This window comes from Talpa europaea, assembly GCF_964194135.1.
Source record: "Talpa europaea genome assembly, chromosome: 9".
Lineage (NCBI taxonomy): Eukaryota > Metazoa > Chordata > Mammalia > Eulipotyphla > Talpidae > Talpa > Talpa europaea.
Window position 1 is genome coordinate 53,790,554 of NC_140076.1, and position 19,579 is coordinate 53,810,132.

The 19,579-nt window shown below is 31.1% G+C and overlaps 1 protein-coding gene across 3 annotated transcripts in view; it reads right to left on the bottom strand.

The window, feature by feature from the left end:
- The window catches only part of LRRC7 (leucine rich repeat containing 7), a gene marked incomplete at both ends in the record, with an annotated part of 319,842 nt that overhangs the window by 83,082 nt on the left and 217,181 nt on the right, over window positions 1-19,579 (bottom strand). For 2 of the 3 annotated variants that reach the window (XM_084242631.1, XM_084242630.1), the window contains 7 exons: window positions 2,512-2,760; window positions 4,769-4,893; window positions 7,161-7,260; window positions 9,185-9,254; window positions 12,484-12,599; window positions 13,581-13,710; window positions 18,020-18,092. In XM_084242631.1, the coding sequence (XP_084098757.1) occupies window positions 2,512-2,760; window positions 4,769-4,893; window positions 7,161-7,260; window positions 9,185-9,254; window positions 12,484-12,599; window positions 13,581-13,710; window positions 18,020-18,092 (863 nt within the window). The remainder of the gene's footprint in view (window positions 1-2,511; window positions 2,761-4,768; window positions 4,894-7,160; window positions 7,261-9,184; window positions 9,255-12,483; window positions 12,600-13,580; window positions 13,711-18,019; window positions 18,093-19,579) is intronic. The other variant, XM_084242632.1, reaches the window with a different exon arrangement.

The following is a 19,579-nucleotide window of genomic DNA, read 5'->3' on the forward strand; positions in this document are numbered from 1 at the left end:
TCTTTCTTAATTGAATTAAGTACTTGATGGAATCATGTAATCTATTTTTGTAGATGCTATGTACCATTTGACACAATTAGATGACTTTCAATAATGGCCATGGTACCAAGATTTCCTAGCTATTTTATAAGAAGCTAATGTGATATATTGGTCCCATCACCTGATTATGTTTGAGAATTATTTTGTCTGTAAAAATATTTAGCTCTAGAAAAAGAGTAAATTTGCCAGGAAGCTAATGAAACTTAAACTTTAGTCCTTGCCACTGCATGGGGTCCTTCAAAGGAGCCTACTAATATATTTATGTGACTCTGTTATATTCAGTCCTTTAAAAGCACCCTTCCTCAAACTGTGAAAGCTTCAGGTCTCATGAATCTTGGATTTATTCCATGTAGGCAATGAGTTCCTTGTTTTCCACATATCAGTCTACTTAAGCATTTTTAAAATCTGGACACATTTGGCAATCTACATTCTAATATATATACATATATTTCTATATAGATAAAAAATACTATAATACTTGTAACTCTTTAGAATTTCTTTCAGACTGTATACAGCATCAGCTATCATTTATTCAGTGTATGCCAGACACCATGCAAAATGTTTTATAGGATTATTTGATTTATTATTTATATAATAAATAATACTAGTTTTTATTAGATTTAAATATAAATAAATACATGATTAATAATAATAAATGATTTGTAATCAATTGCAATTAAAGTTCATTTAAATTTCATAACCTTATAGCATCTGTTTCCATTTTACAGAAAGAACACTGTTACCAGTCCAAGATCATACAACTAGTAGGTAGCATTGCCCAGATTCAAACTCAGGTCTTTTACTCCAAAGCTATACTAGTGCTACTTGGCTCAAAACTATGGTGTATAGCACGTATTTTTACAGTCTTGTGAAGAAACACAAGTCTAAAGTGTGAATAGAATTGAGTTAAATAGCAAGATAATTTCAATTTTTTAAAAAATAAAGCTAGCACAACATTTTATAATTTCTTTTTCAGTGAAACTACAGTATTCATAATTCTGTTAGGTTTTAACTTCTGTAAAAGCAATTTTGTGCCCTTTTAAACTGATTGTTTTGCTTTCTTATATTTCAGCTCATATGTGCTTCAGAAAGAAATATAATTATATTAATAGTTTGGTAGTACCCCAATACAAAAGAAATTCCTTCATATTTCTGAATATATAAGCTAATATATGTTCTGATTCTTATATGAGGTGAAAAATTTGCAAATTTATTTGTCATACAAAGGTGGGAAAATTTGTCCACTATGTTCTTATTAAAATGTTGTGTATCACTCACCATAAAGTATTTGCTCATTTTACATATACATTTTAATAAAACATATTTACTGAAATTTATTTTTTTTTAACTTTTGGAAAATAGAAATGTCTTACAATATTCTATATATTGCAGACCTATATGCAGTGCAGTAAATGTATACAGCAGCTGCAAGACATTGGAGACCCCCACAAATTTAGCAATGAAGAAAGAATTAATGTTAAGAACGAGGGCATTCAGAAATGATATCTTGAATTCACACAAAAATATGGCTTTCTTATATAAAAATTAAATTTTCATTTGATTTGGCTATAAATTCCAGTAAGAGAAATAGTTGTTAAAGCTTTAATTATTGATTGTTAAATATCTTATGTTTAGGAAGTAACTGAAACATTTTCTATAAAAAGGAAACTTAGATTAGTTTTAGTTAGGAAAATGCATTCTCAGCTTGCCTTATATTGTAGAAAGAATATAAGACACAGAATAAGAATCTAGTCCATTACATGTGGATGGTAAGGTTTAGAAAAAATATGGTGTGTTTTCACATCTCATTAAGACATTATTCCCCCCCCATTAAACTCTTAAACACCCAACCTACTGAAATAAGGAAGCCTTATTTGCCACAACTCCCAAACCAATCTTCTCTTACAGGAATTCTCATCATCTGTGCTTTCAAATACAGGGCAATTGATATTTTCAACAGATGTCGATCTTTATATTCAAAATCCACTCTTAGTGAATCACAGTTCAAATGTAGCACTATTTTAAGAATCAAATTTTAGTTACTTAATCTCCCCCAGAATCGATATTAAAAAAATTGTGTGTGTATTGGGGTGGGGGGCAACAATTTAGATTGCGTCAATAGCAGCATCAACATTCAGCCCCAGCTATTGGTATTTCCACACTTGAAAGAAAAAAAATCTTTAAAAATAAAAACAATAAAAAATCTTAAAAAATAAAAACAAAATAATAAAACTGAAGCATTGAACTCAATGCCAGATACCCCATCCTTAGGCACCTCACACGATGGTCCTCCCCATCCCATTGCCAATGTCGATAAACAAAAAATTAAATTGGGATCAAACACTGGCAATTGGAAGGTTTCTATTGTATCCACATTTCTTACCCCAAATCATGCAGAACATATCCCATAAACCACTGTTCCAAGGTTGCCTCTATAAGGGGGTTTCTCCTACCCCAAACACCTAGGCCTACCTGTCTGCCACTTAGAGAGGGAAGAGTGGTGGATTGTGCTGCAACTGGCAATGGAGTGCACATGCTCCTTTCCTGCTGGAGGCCACTTATACAACCCCATGCCAGCTGTGGGTCATTCTGGGGGACGGGCATATCTTGGATCTGCTGATCACACCTGGCCCATGGTGTGCAGCAATCGCCAGACAGTCTGGCTGGTTGGAGAGTAATCCCACGCTGGCCCCTTTCCCAGGGGGCTTGGCAGGTGAGATCCTGTGGGAGAAGGAATCTCCATTTTCTGGGAGAAAGAGGAGCACTGTAGCAATACTTTCACTTTATCATTTTTCTACTCTTGATATTTTGTTCACTCTGGGTAATGCATTTACAACAATCATCAAAAGTTTAGTTTAAATCTATGTAATAATATAGTACAATATCATATGAAGCTAAAGGGTCACAATTTCTTGACATAATGCGGCATTCAACTACACTATATACACACTGCAAGTAGGGCATTATACTCTAGTCCATTTGGAAGTTGATGGCATAGGTCAGTGGTTCCTTTTTATCTTTTTTTTTAATAAATTAAATGTAAAATGGAGCAAAATTTAATGTACATGTAATGAACCAGAATAGTGATTGATTCAGTATAAGATTTCAGTATATTCCATTCATCATATTTCCATGATGACTTATTTAGAAGTTTGTTTGTGTTCTAATTTGTCCAATAGCCAGTGGCATTGGAAATATTCAAATTAGTTAAAGCCAAGTGGTTTGAGATTTTGGAAACACGTATTAGTTCATTAATATAAACCAAATATAAAGAGAAAAATACGCTCTAAAGTATAATGAACCTACTCTGATTGTAAACAAACCTTATCACATAACACACAAACAGGGCTTCTAAATAATTTCTTGCATTTACTATATCTTATGTTTTCATTGATGCATATAACAGAGTATATTAAATGCACACTTTTCTTCTTGGAATCCTATGAATCTGGATTTTCAGGAAGAATAATGTAGTTTTTGACATTCAATGAAATTAAATAATGAATCAGAGGTTCAGTATAGAATGCATCATCCATTGGTTCTGGATTTAACATATTAAATCCTTAAAAGAAGAACTGAAGTGGTCTAAAGCTTTTTGTTCAGTTTTGCATTTTTAAAAAATGAATTGACAAGTTTAAAAAATATCTCTTTGGTTAATAGACAGCATTAATCAACCATTCAGAAACATTTTTTAAACTCAAATCTTTAACAAAACTGTCACTTGGATTTGGTAATCCACTTTGGGTTCTCTGCAATGATAAATAGTTTAGTTTTGTCAATTGCTTTACTGTTTAATTTTAGTAAGGTTGTAGAGTATGTTGGCTTAAGAGAAAAGTTTAGAAAATGTGGGAATATGGGGACAGAATAGAAAAACACATCAATCTAGATGTATCAATAGGATGCTAATATGATTACTTAGGTAATTAGTCACTAAGAATGAGAGCTGTTAGTATTCATGATAGAAAAAGTGCACAAATAATGCTATAAAAATTAATGAGAGATTCAAGATGTTGCCATGATGATAATATGAAGGTCTGATGTTGGTAAATGGCTATCAATTCTGATACTTACAAATTTAAATAGTGGAAAAATATGGATATTAAAATTAGAATTATTACTTGACTTGGATGAGTTCCAATAAAGGCTTTTTAAATAAAACATTTTGAGATTAAAAAAATTCGAGTTATTTTTTCTAATTAGGTACCATTTCAAGTATTGAAGACTTGTCTTGAAATTTAACAATTCTCACAAATTCTTCTGGAATATCCCAGGGACATAGAGTCTTTCCAAGATTTTAATGCCAATGTAAAATAATAATCTGTTGGTTAGCACATACATGTGCATTTTGGCTTCATTCAGTCTTCATGATGCCTTGCTCAGGAATTAAAAAAAAATCTTAGTATGTCAGAGATGAAATAGTATTTCTGAGATGAAATCCATCACCCATATTTTGTTTGTTCTGGCTTTTCCTCAGCTTGAATCTCTTTCATGTTACTATACTGTAAAATGAGGTGGCATACCAAATTTACTCAGTTAGAATTGGGATATTTGTCTCATAAAGAAGCAATATCAATGCTTCCAAATTACCATCCTGGCACAATGAGACTTGAAGATGTATCTGACCTTCTAACAGAGGACACTCAATTTGTCCTAAAGTCTACTTGAATAATAACAATGGATAAACAAAAAACAATGAGAACACAGGAGAAGCAAAAATTAAAAGGTTCACCTTAACTTTCCCAGCACTTTCGTCATCTTCCTTTTTTTCTTCAAATTCAAAGGCAACAGTCATGCGTTGTTGTCTCTGTTCTTCCCACAGTGTAGGGTTAAAGCTGTCACTGTCTGACTGGAAATCTAAGTTAGATTCCAAAATATTATTGCTTTCTTACATAAAGGGTTAACAATTGATAGAGCTTAATATACTATGCAAAAAAAAGTGATTGGTACTACAAATGCAAAAATAAAAAGAGGGAAAATGAAGGAAAAGAGAGAAAGGAAGAAAGAAGAAAAGAAAGTTGAGAGAGGAAGAAGTTTCCCTTGATATTTGTTAGATGGCCTTTAACATCCTAACTCAAATTCAGCTTTGCTAAGTTATTATGTTAATTACATATTGAGATTGGAGTTTTCCAGTGTAGAGAATGACCTCTCTATAGGATAATAATAACAGAGAGAGCTGGACTAGGCATATTAAAACATTTCCTCTTTTAATCTTCACAACAGCAAAGGCAGTACTAAAATCCTCAATTTATTAATGAGAGAATTACAACTGAGTTTTAAGAGACTTCCTAAGTCAAATAGTTTCTCTGTTGCCCATGCAAGATTCTACTTCACTTGGCATATTTACAAAGTCTGTATTTGTAACCAGTGGACTTGATCACTATTTTATAAGAGAGATTACATAACATTGTTTTTGCAATAAGGTGTGTAAGATTGCAATGTTTTTCTTTCTTTTGTGTGTATAAGATATACTTGTGTCTGGGAGGGGCACTGTTTTACCTGATAGTGAACATGTGGAAATTTTTGTTTTTAACATTAAGATACTGATTAGTTTAAGTGTGTCTCAAATTAATGGGGAATATAAACAATTTATAGATCTTTAATTTACATTAAAATGTTGGCTAGTGGTAATATCTTCTTTGCAACATTATTGTGAAGATGAGATAAAAATGCAATAAAAACACTCTGTCTAGGCTATTTTTCCCCCAGGGAAGGACTTTATATTTCCCTATTTGTTTCAAGGAATTCTAAAAATTTATTTATTACATTCCTGTCTGAAAAAAATCAAAGGGTAACTTGCTTAAAGTTCAAGAAAGCTTTTCTATTGTCAACTCTTCTTCCTTCAGAGGAAAACAACAAAATGAAACACAATTAGGTTAATTCTTTAACATCACACCTTACCTAACTAGATTTATTCCCCTTCCTGGAACAAATTTGGAATTTAATTTGTGAGACATAATCTCCGAAATGACCAGTGAACATGACATATTTTTAGTTTTTCTCCACCACCTTTTGAATGAAATATTTTGATTATAGGGGTAATGAAATGAAAACAGAGTAAAGTTGCAGGAATAAAACCTAATCCTTACATAAGACTTTGCTTATACCATATGTAAACATGATAACTTTTTCATAAATTCAAAAGATCAATTTTATTGAAGTCTGAAAAGTACATATGAAAATGATATCCCTGTTTCATCTGTAAGTCAAAAAATTGAATAAAAATTTCCTAAAATATTCCAAAATGATTTACTTATATATGTAAATCAAAGACTAAAGATGTTTATTATAATTATCTCTAAAATAAGAAATACATGAGCAACTAGTTTCTTTTAAAAATTGGTCTCATTCAAATAGTTTGGTGGATTAGATCTATGGGTGGATTAAAGTGGGTTACTCTTGTAAGAATTACTGTGACTGTGACACTAGTAAATGCACATCAGAGCCTGTGTTGTCTTGGGCAAAGGAAGCGATCCATGTGAAATTCTACATGGTAAAGGACAAAACTTCTTTACAAAATTGATAAGTAATGTGATCATAGGAGACAATTATTGAGAAAAGTTTATTAGACTTTTCAAAGACATATTCCTATTACAGTTGCTGACATTGTTTAGGCAAACATCTTGTAAAAGAAAGAAAGGTCATTTTTACAAATCAATCACCTCTTTATAGTTGATTCTTATCATGAAATAATTTGGGGGGTGAGATCACAGGACTAAATTTTTAAATTGTGTTTAAGAAATTAGTGAATATGGGAGATAAACCAGCCCACTGGACCTTCCTGAAGATGTGACTATTCTTAATTTGTTCATTTAGCTACGGGTCACATTTGGCTAGCACATTTGACTAATCCTATGTCTTGCAATCAGACAAGAGAAGTTGCTCCTAAAGTCAACATTATTTTTAAGCAAGATACAGAGCATGTTTTGGAATTGTACTCAAAATACCATAACGTAGATGATGAAATTCATGCTTAGAGTCACCCCCAAACTATTTATGCATGTCATATAATTATCTTTATAGCTTTGTCCATGTGCCAGTATTCCCTGACAGAAATTGGAAAAAAAATTAGTTCCTTTTACCTATAATTATTATAAGTATAGGGAAAATTTCTGACAATTTACCTTCATCACCACGAGGTTGCTGGGGAAACATGTAGTTAGTCAATACTCTTTGCTTTGTTTCTGGATGGGCTTCAGTTTGTAAAGGGATAAGGGCTTTCGACTGGATGCAAAAACACGATTAAATCAGTAAGACAGAAAGTATGAAGACTATTTCTCTTACATAAGATAATTGTCAACAATTGGCCTCTCCCAACTTGTATGAAAAGTAAAAGAAAAGCAAGGAAAAAAAATAATGAAATAAGACTACTTCTGAGGAATATTTTCAAATCCTAACTTTTTTTTCCTCTACTGTACTCTCAAAACACCCATTCATCCTCATTGAGTAATATCAGTGTGTCTTTAGACCCAAATGTATTAAACTGCTATGAGTAAGTAAGCTTTTGATATGGTCTATCTGACCATTCATTTCATATTGCCATGGAAAAATAAAATGGAATTAAATAAATACATACTACCCAAGTCATCTATGAATTTAATTAATTTTAAACATAAGCATTTATTTTTAAGAAATATTTCTGTAATCAAAAATGGGGTACACATACCGATAAGCAACTGTATTTGTATTTTACGTATCTTTTTATTCACAATATATTTATATTTCGTTGTTATCAATTTGACTTCAGAAAAACTTTTTTGGAGGTCTTTAACAACTCCAATATTATATACCAGAAATAAATTGGAAACAATATTATCTAATGTTTAAAAAATCTTATTTATTTACTAATAAGAGTGAAGTATAAAAGGGATTTGGGATACCAACTAACTAGTCTCTTGAAACTTAGTCAGAAACACATTAAATTACCGTTCTGAATAAATGATGCAGTTTATTCAAAATAAATCATGATATTAGGGAATATCATTATATTATGGATAAAATATCCCTAATAAATAAATAAATAAATAAATCATGATATTAGGGAATGTTTTTCATAGTACAATATTGTAGAATAGACTGTTCCATTAACACAGTTCACACTGACTACAGAAATTATTCATTTAAAATGATATACTCATGCCTTGAAAAATCAAGTTTATTGATAAGATTTGAATTTTAATGGCACTCTTAATTTTTACTCAGTAGATGGAAGCAAATAACTGGAATAATTGTAGAGACACAAACATTCTTACATTTACAGATTATATTTTGTAGAGGTTAGCTGTAATTTTTCACAAAAGTAGCCCAAAACCTAGATGTCTGAACAATTCTTTTACCAGTCATGATGTTTCCATGCTCAGAAAATAATAATAAACCAAATTCAGGAAGACCTGTTTTCATTATCTATTTACATTTTGAATAAGTGTTTCAAAATTTTAGGATTACAAGAAATGAGTATCAATAAAGTATATCAAAACTGTACATCACCAGTCTTTCTGATGGCAAATCAGATTGTCTTCAACTGTTTCATGCTGACTTCCAGTTGATACTGGTTTAGTTATACTGGTTTAGTTATAATCTATTTTCATGAGTATTAGGAATACTATCAAAACAATTTCACAGAAAATACTGACAATAGTTGCAAAAGATATCTGCAAAATTTCTTCAATAAGGTTTTAGAATTGATTATAATTAAAAAGTATTAGAAGAAAAAGGAACACAGAGGATAGTAATTCCCTCTTGTGGGGATTGTGGTAATGATTCCCTTATTCTTTACTTCAGAGATATAATTAAAGTATATCCTCCAAGGACATTTATGTACCACCTACAGCTAAAAAGCTATAAAAATGATGATTTTGTGTATTAGGTCTCTGAGAATTAGGTAGATGCTAAATTGAAGTATTTAAAGAGGGTGGGGTTAAACTACTGTTTTGTCTACAAGCAATGAAACAGTGTTTGAATTGTTGCCTTTGCAAAGATCTCTGTGTTTGAATTGCTGCCTTTGCAAAGATCTCTCTTCCACAAGGTAAAGTATCTACATTTTGTAGTAATTGTCAAAAATATCTATTGGGAACTAGTTAGTAATTTAAAGTTTCAAATATATTTCATCTTAATAAACAAAATAAAAATTGGGTAATAAAATTATTACCTGATTGTCAGAAAGCCATAAAGCTGCAAGCTCCTTAAGTTTGGTAAATGAGAATGGTAAATTCTTCAACCTGTAAAAACAAGAAAATTCTAATAGCATGGGTGAAAATAAAGTTTATTTTTATGAAGCATTGTTTAAAAGACTAATATATTGATTTCATTCTTCTTTTCTCCAACTCTTTCTTCACTGAGTAGCCTGGGCTATCTTAAAAATTGAAAATTGCTTGTTTAAACTCCTCAACCCTTCAGATTCTTCCCACCATATCTAAGATAAAATCCATAATTGTTAATAATCTTGTCAGACGCTATCAGATCTGATTCCCAAACTCCCCCTGGAAGTTTCTTCTGTTACTCTTTTCCTGACTTAGTTCCCTCAGTGCCTCTGACCTTATAGCAGGCAACTACAAGGATTAGGCAAGATCTTTTCCCTGTCTGGAATATTTTCTTCCATACTTCAATTAACTAATCTCATGTCTCCTTCAGTTTCCAGATTACATATCATTTTCTCAAAAAGAATTTTCCTGACTCCTCATTTAAATTACTTCCCCTAATCTAATCTCAAAACACCTTGTTTTCATGCAGGAGACCTATTACAATTTGTTACCATGTATTTTTTGTACGAGGTTTTTTAAAACTGTCTGATATCCCTAGAAAACTGTAGGACCCAAGAGGGAAAGGAGCTATGTCTGACTTAATAATAATGGAATTTACAGCTCCCAGTGTTAAGCTGACTCCAAGTGTGTTCTTTTCTTTTTTCCCCTCACATTGCCTATATAGCATAGTAGACATTTCAAAGATGGAATTTTTGAAAATCAAATTTTGAGATATGTGAAGTTGACATTAATGTTGGCATTTAATCAAAATTATCTATTTAACTTTAGCTTTTGCCTTTGTAGAGCCAAACTATCAAATGCCCACAGGTATATCCCTGATCTTGTTCATGATCACTAAACTGTGAATACAGAGGCTACCATTTTAGTTAGACAGCAATGTGGGGAATACAACAGGCAGGTCAATGGATTTATTGTGGTTTCTATATGCTCACTTTTGAATATAGGCATACATTTTATATATAACTTAGAATAAACATTTCCTTTGTTTTCAATATGCTGAAATGCTATCACAATAGTTAATAAGGATTTTTTAAAAAGCTAACTTTATGTACATTAGCAGTTTAGCATTTTTTAATATTTTAATAAATATGAAAAGCTATTGATTGCCAATACAAATATCAGTATGCATTAGCTAGATAACTTTAGGAACACTGTAAATATTTGAAGCTCATAAGTACTTGAAAAATATAAGCAAGAACAGATTAAATTATATTATAATTCTCTTTTTATAGAATTGATTGTTATACAAGCATATATAATATTAAGTCTATTTACCCTGAAGAGCTATTTCTAATTTTCAGTTATTTAATTTTGTTTATGCTAGAAATTATGAAATAAGGTCTCACAGGGATAATTTTTTACACCATGTGGGGATGAATTAAAATTAGAACATCAATTTTGCCACATTAAAATTGCACAGGGGGGAGGGGAAACTCCCCTAAATTACATACAACAACATTCATGATAAATCATTGTCAAACCAGTTAGAAAAGTAGAACACAAAGGAAAGAAAATGTTATTGAGAAGAATGAGTTATATTCATTTTTCCTTGGTCTTTTAGTGACCATTATTAAAATTGAATTTCTTTTTAGAACTGAAAAATGTGCAAGAAATTGGCCACAGGAGAAAACTTTCAGTTGACAGTGCAAAGAAGTCATCACTTTTGAACTATAATGCAAAACTATGATGCATGACTTTTGGGGTAATATTTCAGATTTAATCTTTTATGCAAGCAGTTTTTATTTTTTTAATCTTAGCCGTTCACTCACTGATGGTAATGTTCAACTTTGGCTGAATATTGATTTTAACCTCAGGTTGAGATACATTAATTTCTTAATTTGACTCTAGTAATTATACTAGGAGATAAATTAAGTATATATTTCTGTCTGATGGAATATTTTAAATTTCTAATGCTGTGAGATTCTCAATGTTTTATTTGTAGCTTTTGCTCTAGTATTTGGCAATGTAGAAAACGTATATTTTCTATATCAACATAACATTTATTAGTGAATAAATGTTGAGTAGACCAAGAATCTAGGAAAATTTATAACATATCATGAAAACTCTCTCTTCAGACTGATTCAGTTACACTGGGGATGTGCTGACTCCATGAAGAATCTGTCTCCCAATATCTCCATGACCATATTTCCTAACTTATTCATAAGAATATAATTAGAATATTTTGAAAAGTTAGAAAAATTTTGAAAATTGGTAACTGACTTTGAGGCACCACATTCAATGTATTTCCCTCATTTTCCTGTCTGGTAACTCAGACAAAACAAAATGAGGTTGATTTGACATGACATACTCTTTTTGTACCAATATATGACGTTTGTCAACTTGACTTAAAAAATAATGTACCAATCCTTTTAATAAAATATTTTATTCTAACATTACTGAACTAGTGAGGGAATCATTTTTGAAATTCACATTATTCCTACTTTTTTTTCTTAAATAAGCTAAAAACAAATGAGAACTCCCACATTTATATTGAAACTTGGAATTTGATCATACTTCACAAATCCATAATTTTATTGGAAAATCTCTCAGTCTCTCATACTATCACTTGTCTGACTGGAACTTAGTGAAAGCAAGTCGATGTATTCTGTTCTTCATCACAATAACTATTTAACTGTTATCTTTAGTCAATTCTTATTTTTATCCTTTCTTATTTAATACAACTGTGGTGGAAACAAAGATTAACTTCAGTTTCACTTTTTCTTTTTACCCATACACTAATATAAAACTTTGTCTCAAGAAGAGGACCTATCATTTCTGTTCACTCTATTCACAATGTATACATTGTCCAATGGCATTTTCAGAGACATAAATGTATTAATTAAAGCATACTGTCCATAATACTTACTGATGCATATATTTTTATGAACAAAATTTATAGTTTTTTTATAGCAATTATTTTCTCCCTATCTTTGTAATATTATATTTTCTTCATATGGGAGAATATGGTCCTATAATTTGGGTATATACATTTTATATAATTTTAATATACAAATAATGAAATTTGGAAATAGTTTAAAAATAAGTTAGCTTCTGCTACTCCTAAATAAAACATGGATATCTGAATTCCATATATTTTATAATATACAAAAATATTTTCAAAATTATTAACAAAAAATTTGCTTTTAGAAAATAACTCATATGTGATTGTGAAATGGTCCAGAAATACCTGTTGTCACTCAAATTTAGTACTCTTAGTTTCTGCATCTGTCCAATCTCTTCAGGAAGAAATTCCAGTTTATTGGAGCGTAGAGACATAACTGTGACATTCTTACAGCTTCCAATCTATGGGTAACAAAAGAAAAATAAGTGAAGAATCACAAAGCATAAAATGTTTTATGTTAAAATTTCCAATTCATAAAACAACTTAATTTATAGATTTCCTTAACATTTTTAAGACTCTTATTATGTGCATAGTTTCATTTTTTATAATATAAAAATCTCACTCTTTTATATATACTATATATTCCTTTATATATTAATGTTTCTCATATACTTTCACATAATTTTCTTCATAACTTAGTCATTAGAATACTTGTGAACTTCATTGCTTTCATTAGTCACATTGCTTTTGTCTATTTAAATAAGTACTACTATATCTATGTTTATACTAGAAGATCATACATACTCAAATAATGTATTGCTGACATTTTCTTGATGAAGCTAGTATTATTTCATATTTCTATAGTATATGACATTTTTATTCATAACTTTTGGTTCTAAAATAATGATCTATTGATTACAGTTCCTTCATTATGAAAGTGTTTAGGAGAAAATGTCAAATTGAATATACATCTCACATTTCCTTCTTGACATTTATAAATGGAAATACATTTTGAGATAAAAACTTACAGAACTTCTAGATGGATGCTAAAGTTAAAGTAATATTATACTATATGATGCTTTAAAAAACATTTCCATATTTTTTACTTCAGAAATGAAAATGTCATTATCCTAAAATGTTATTTCTAACTGTTCTTGCAAGCAAAATATAAATTAAATTATTTAAAATTATATTATGTAGCACAGATAATTTACAACTTTTTATTGCTTTACAAATAATGTTCAAGTCAAATTCATTTTCTGGTCAAATACAAGAATTTACTGCTTATCATTTAAAAGAAAGTGTTTGATAAGTATACATAGCTCATTCTGATATAAATTTACAGCTCAACTCATGACTGTACACTGCTATTGTGCCTGTTAATACTTAAGCCCAAACAGATCCATTAGAAGATAATTGAAAGAAACACGTTTATTTCTCACTTCTCTGGGCAATTCTGGAAGGAAATTCTCATCAACTGCTAATGTTCGAAGACTATGAAGGTAGCCAATGGTAGCAGGTAGCGACTCCAGTTCATTGCAGCTACAGTCAAATTCTTCTAATAAAGATAAACTGAAAAGTTAAACAGATTAGACATTTGAAAATGTTAGCTGAAAAAAAGTTTTGAAAAAGTCACATTTTCAAATTTGTCAAACTAAAGTCATCTATTGACTACATGGTATTATATAATTTATCAATTCAATATTATTTAATGCATAGTTCAACTTGGTAAAATAGATATGGCTTATATTTCATTTTTTTCCTTTCTAATTCACTTGTCATTTAATTGAGCCATTGAAAATGACAGAAGACTGTTTGGTTATAACTTGCATTTATAGTCAGAAGTTCATAATGTATATCCTTGGAATGAGTGAATATTATTGGCAAAGTTAGGTGGATGGAGATGTCCAAGGAAGAGAGAATAGGGGAGTAAAATATTAACAACAAAAATGTTGGTTACTAAGCATTTTGGAGACAAAAATAACCAATCTTTTCTTCATAGGAATCCTATAGGATATCTATTAATTTAAAATCCATTTTATAGATAATGAAATTGAGGATTAAAGAGGCTAAGTAACTTAGCAGGAAAAACCTTTAATATGTGAAAACTGACAAGGACTATTGGGTTAATGAAGAAATCAAAAAGATTTTGAAAGTTGTAACAATGAGGACACAGTCTTCCAGAACTTATGCGACACAGCAAAGCTAGTATCAAGACACTTACTTCAAGAAACAAGAAAGAGATCAAATAAATAACCTTCTCTCTCACTTCAAAAAGCTAGAAAAAGAAGAACAAACAAAACCAAAAGCTGGCTAAAGAAAGGAAATAGTAAAAAAAATTAGGACAGAAACAAATGAAATAGAAATTAAAAAGACAGTAAAAAAAGATTAATGAAACCAAAATCTGGTTCTTTGGAAAAATAAGCAAAACAGAGAAACCTCTAGTTTGGCTTACAAAGAAAAAAAGGGAGAAAACTCTAATAAATAGCATCAGAAATGAAAGAGAGCCTATTTAGATACTGCAAAAATTCAGAGGATGACAAGAGATTACTACGAACACTTAGATATTAATAAGTTCAATAACCTAGAAGAAATGGCTACATTCTTAGAGTTGTCCACCATCTGAGACTGAATATTGAAGAAATAGAAAACCTAAATAGAGCAATCACAAGCACGGAAACTGAATAGTAGTCACAAGTCTCCCAGAAAACAAAAGCTCAAGATCAGACAGCTTCACAAGTGAGTTCTACCAAGCCTTTAAAGATGAGCTAATACCTATTCTGCTCAAAAAGTCAAAAAATTGAGAGAGTGGAGACTTCAAACAACATTTTATGTAACCAACATTGTTCTAATACCAAAAACAGACAAAAGTGACACACAAAAAGAAAACTACAAATTTCCTTAATGAACGCAGATGCAAAATTCCTTAACAAAATCTTAGCAAAGCAAATCCAGCAAGTGCTGCCCAAGTAAAAAATTTTCCTTTTACATAGACAAATCATATAATTCCTCTCTAAGCCTTAGTTTCTTTACATTGGCAATGTAATTTCTGCATTATGAAGCTGCTTTGAATAATTCATGGCATAGTGTAAGACACAACATAATACCTGCCATAAACACTCAGCAAATATTTCGTTTTGTTAGTGAACACTGATAAATTCATTTCTAAATCCTTTGAGGTCCCCATATGTAGGGGTAATCCTGTTGCTGGATTCCAGGTTACATGACTCTATGTCTTTGTATGTTTGTGTGTGTGTATTGGTGGGGACAGGAATCAGTATGTGAAGAAATTAATAACAGAGTGTGTTTCTTAACAGAGTATCTAACAAATATATTGCCCTTACTAAAATAGGTAGAATTTAATAAAAGAAGTTTCTATCAATGGGTTGGGATCATATATACTCAGCAAGTTTCATAAAATTTCCATGGTTTTATAAAATAAACATTTTTAATGTATGTTCAAAGATAGAAGTTAAATAATTAAACAGTAAAAATACAGTAAAGGTTTCTCATTTTTTTTATTCCTTTGTATAAACATTTTTTGAGGTTAGTCTTGAGTCACTATCAGGCAATCCTTACTTTGAACTGTTCCCAAATGCACAAATTTTAGTTATCATGATTTTATTAAATAACACTATCCCCCAACTATGTGGCTCAACTTTCAGTTATCTCAGTACATTAACTGCTTAAACTATATTACATATAATTACATAATATGCAAGGATACTAAGCTGCATAAACTCTAAACTCCTCTGTTAATTCTTTAGTCCGCAAGTCACAGATGCTCGTCCTGATCAGTACATAACACTTTTACTGTTGTATTTATGTGTGTGTATGATTGAGGAACTTGTTATAAATGCAAGATGTGGGTCCCACCCAAACCACTAAAATTGAATCTGCATTTTAGCATGTTCCCCTGATTCATATGAACACTGAAGTTTAGGAAACACTGCAATAAAATAATTTATACTTCCTTTGTAACTTGTTTTTTTCTGTTAATGTGTACCATTATGGACTGTAGATAAAACTTCTTTTAAAAAGGTATAACTTTTGGTCTGTATTTTGAATGCCAGTGATAATCTGAATAAATTGATATAGCTGTTTTCATCTGATCCTGTTTTTAAAATGCCTTAAGTAATTTCCAACAAGATAGTCATCAATAACATCAACTGGAATGTTAGATTATAAGTCTGGATCTTTTTAATTTCAGTGCTCATGGAGGAAAGTGTGTCTTGCACCTACTTGCTTTTCTCTAGGCCTATAGATTATTAATTCAGTATAGCCTATAGTGCAGTAAAGTTGTGTCTTTTTAATGCAAAAAAGTACTTTATACAGTATGGAGGGCAATGAAAATAACCACGCAAGCTGAAACCATGTAAAATATCTTAGCAATCAATAAGAAAATTATTATTGTTCTGACAATAGACCTTAAAAACCTTTCAAAACATTAAACACTGTTACTGTTCATTACAAATCTATAGGGAAAGAAAAACAAAATAAATAATTATTTAGTACATTATATCATTAAACCTTAGGACCATCAACAATTAAATTGTTTCCTCTGAGAATTGACCTCAAGCAGAAAGACTAGTTAGTGCCTAAGAATATAATTACTTAAGATTTTTAAGAAAGCATCAGAGAAACCACAATAAAATCAATTATTTTTGTGTACCCTCAAAAGAATATACATTTTTCTCAACAGTTGAGCAAAAGGGAATAACTATAGAGACAAAAATACTGTGTGGTATGGCCATTAAAATCCACAAAATGGTTGAGACTTTTACTGCTCCTCAAAGTCTGAAAATAAGACAAATTTAGCCAAATTGTTCTGCAGTCTGAGAATGAGGTTTTTCACATCAGTGGTCCCCTGTTAACTTGGGCTGAGGGAGTGGGGAAGAAAGGGCTTGAGTAAAATCTCTGGGATTGAAGACTTTAAGCATGTGCACTGTATTGTCTGTCAATTACAGCTAATACGTCTGTTTCTTAAAAAGTGAGGTATCCCTGCCTCCATCCTTGGGTATGCCCCCATCTTTTGAATTATAGATTTACATAATTTTTCACACTGAAAGGTAGGACAGGATCCCAGTAAAATGGCATTATATAATTTCAGAATACATAGCAATTAATTAATTGATTTCTCATTTTACATAGGATGTAAGCAAAGTATTTAAGTGAAACACTGGTAATGATATATAGATATATATTTTAAAGAACTGTGAACTAAATGTTAATATAAATTAGAAATAAATTTCTCCCAAGTAAATGAAATATATTTTCCTTAAAGGGTGATGATGCTCTTTCATATAACTTTTTTTTTTTTGTGGGACCCTTGCCAGTGGCTGGGGATCGAACTGGTGCTGCAGCCTCACAACCCAGCGCTCAACCGCTGCACCACCAGGGGAGACCCCATATAACATTTTAAAAATGTTAGCTAAAATAGATTCTTCTCTTTTTGGCTTCTAGAAATATATTAAACTTTCACAAATGTCAGCTATTACTAATATGTAATGGTAACATACACATATTGCAAAGTTTTATAAAACTGATTTGATTTTGTAAGCCATATTTAAGTGAATTTATAGCTATTCCTTTACAAAAATATCAAATTACTAATATCTGGAAAATTACTGATAATAGTATAATTAAAGTTCTGGTGGTAACTTTGCTTTGAAGACTAATGGTTAAATATTTCTCACATCATTATGTAGCTGGGTGTCACTGCAATGTTCAGATATATAATGTATAAATATATAACTTAATAAAACATGGTTAAAATAAGTTAACAAAAGAGCAAGATATAAGAATCTCTAGTAGAAAATATTTTTGAAATAGAAAACAACACACTGCTTCTGGCAGAGACTGGAGTGAAACTGGCACTTACTTTCCGATTGTATTGGGTAGCATTGTCAGTTGATTGTCATCTACTTTTAGAGTAGTTAGTTTTTTCAATAGTCCTAAAACAGAGAAGAATGTTTATTAATACATAATAGCAGATTTTTGAGAGGAGATACAATATAAATGAAATAAAAAGGGCCACTTGTGATGAATGCTTGCCATGCTAATTGGCTGCATTCTGCTTATATATACCTGCAATCTGAAATTTGTATGTAGTCTAATTTTGAAATTTAAAGTGCAATAGTTGCAAAAAATTCACCTGTATCAAGGGCAGTTCAGGAACATCAATGTGGACAAGCAAATAAAACATAAGGCTTCATTGAAACCAAAGTTGACAGTAATGCCACATTTCCTTTTTGTTATGCAGCAAATTAACCATATGAGATTTTTCAAGCCAGCTGTGATTTAATATTTAATGAACTCCTAAGCGCAAATAACTCACATTCCTCTTGTGATACAAATTGAAAACAAATCTGAACTAAACCTAATAATCAACGAATGGATACTTAGGTATTGCCATGCAGTGGTTATAACTGTGGACTTGGGAAATTACAACATATGACCTCATACTCTTTTTGTTACCACATATCTTTGACTTGGATCAGTAATAAGCATAAAATGTGCAATTCTTTTTTTAAAAGATTTATTTATGCATACAAGAACTGGGGTACAGGCCAGAGGTGCGGGGGGTAAGAGGATTCATCAGAGACAGAGTGGGGGGCAGAACAGGCAGATCTACTGAAATATACTGCTGCGGGGAGCAGCGGGCGAACTCATGCTACAGAGGCCGTGGATTGCTTCACAGTGCTGTGCTTAACCCCTTTCACCACCAGGGAGGCCCAGTGCAATTCTTAATATACCATTTAGAACTGACTAAGAGTTGAAGCTACAACTATTTATCTTTCTCACTGTCTGATTAATACTCTCTTTACCCTCAGTGCTGCTTGCTCTACCCCCAGATTTTCACGAGCAATAGCCACAGAGGAATTGAGGAACAGCCTCCTTTTCCTAGCCATGAGATTACCTCATCTGTCAATATGGCTGAAAGAGCCAAAATCCAAGCACAAAACATGAAAGTCAAAAATTTTTTTTAGCCTTGGAAATATGCATAGACAGCTAGTTTGCAGAAAACTTCTTCTGATACAGTGGGTTCCATAGCCAAGTATGTTTGGGAAATGCCAGTTAAAAAACTGCAAAGTTTAGGGTGGGGGGAAGCAAATATTGTCTAAAAAAATTTAAAAAATGATAAATGTTAAAATAAAAAATTAGGAAAAAAAGCTGCAAAGTTTAAAAAGATTTCCTTTTTTTAGAATTATATATTTTTTTTATTGAGGAAACATTGGTATGCAACACCATACATGATTCAGAGTTTAGGTTTATAAATAGATTCTTTAGTGAAGTTTTTAAGAAGCTTTTAATATACTAATGTAGCAACGTGACTCTAAAGTTACTGTGGAATTTGCGTGTATGCGTGAGCACAGAGCATCTTGCAAAGCCAGTGTTTTGAGAACTTGCTCTGCAGCACTGCTATAGATCATGCCCACCC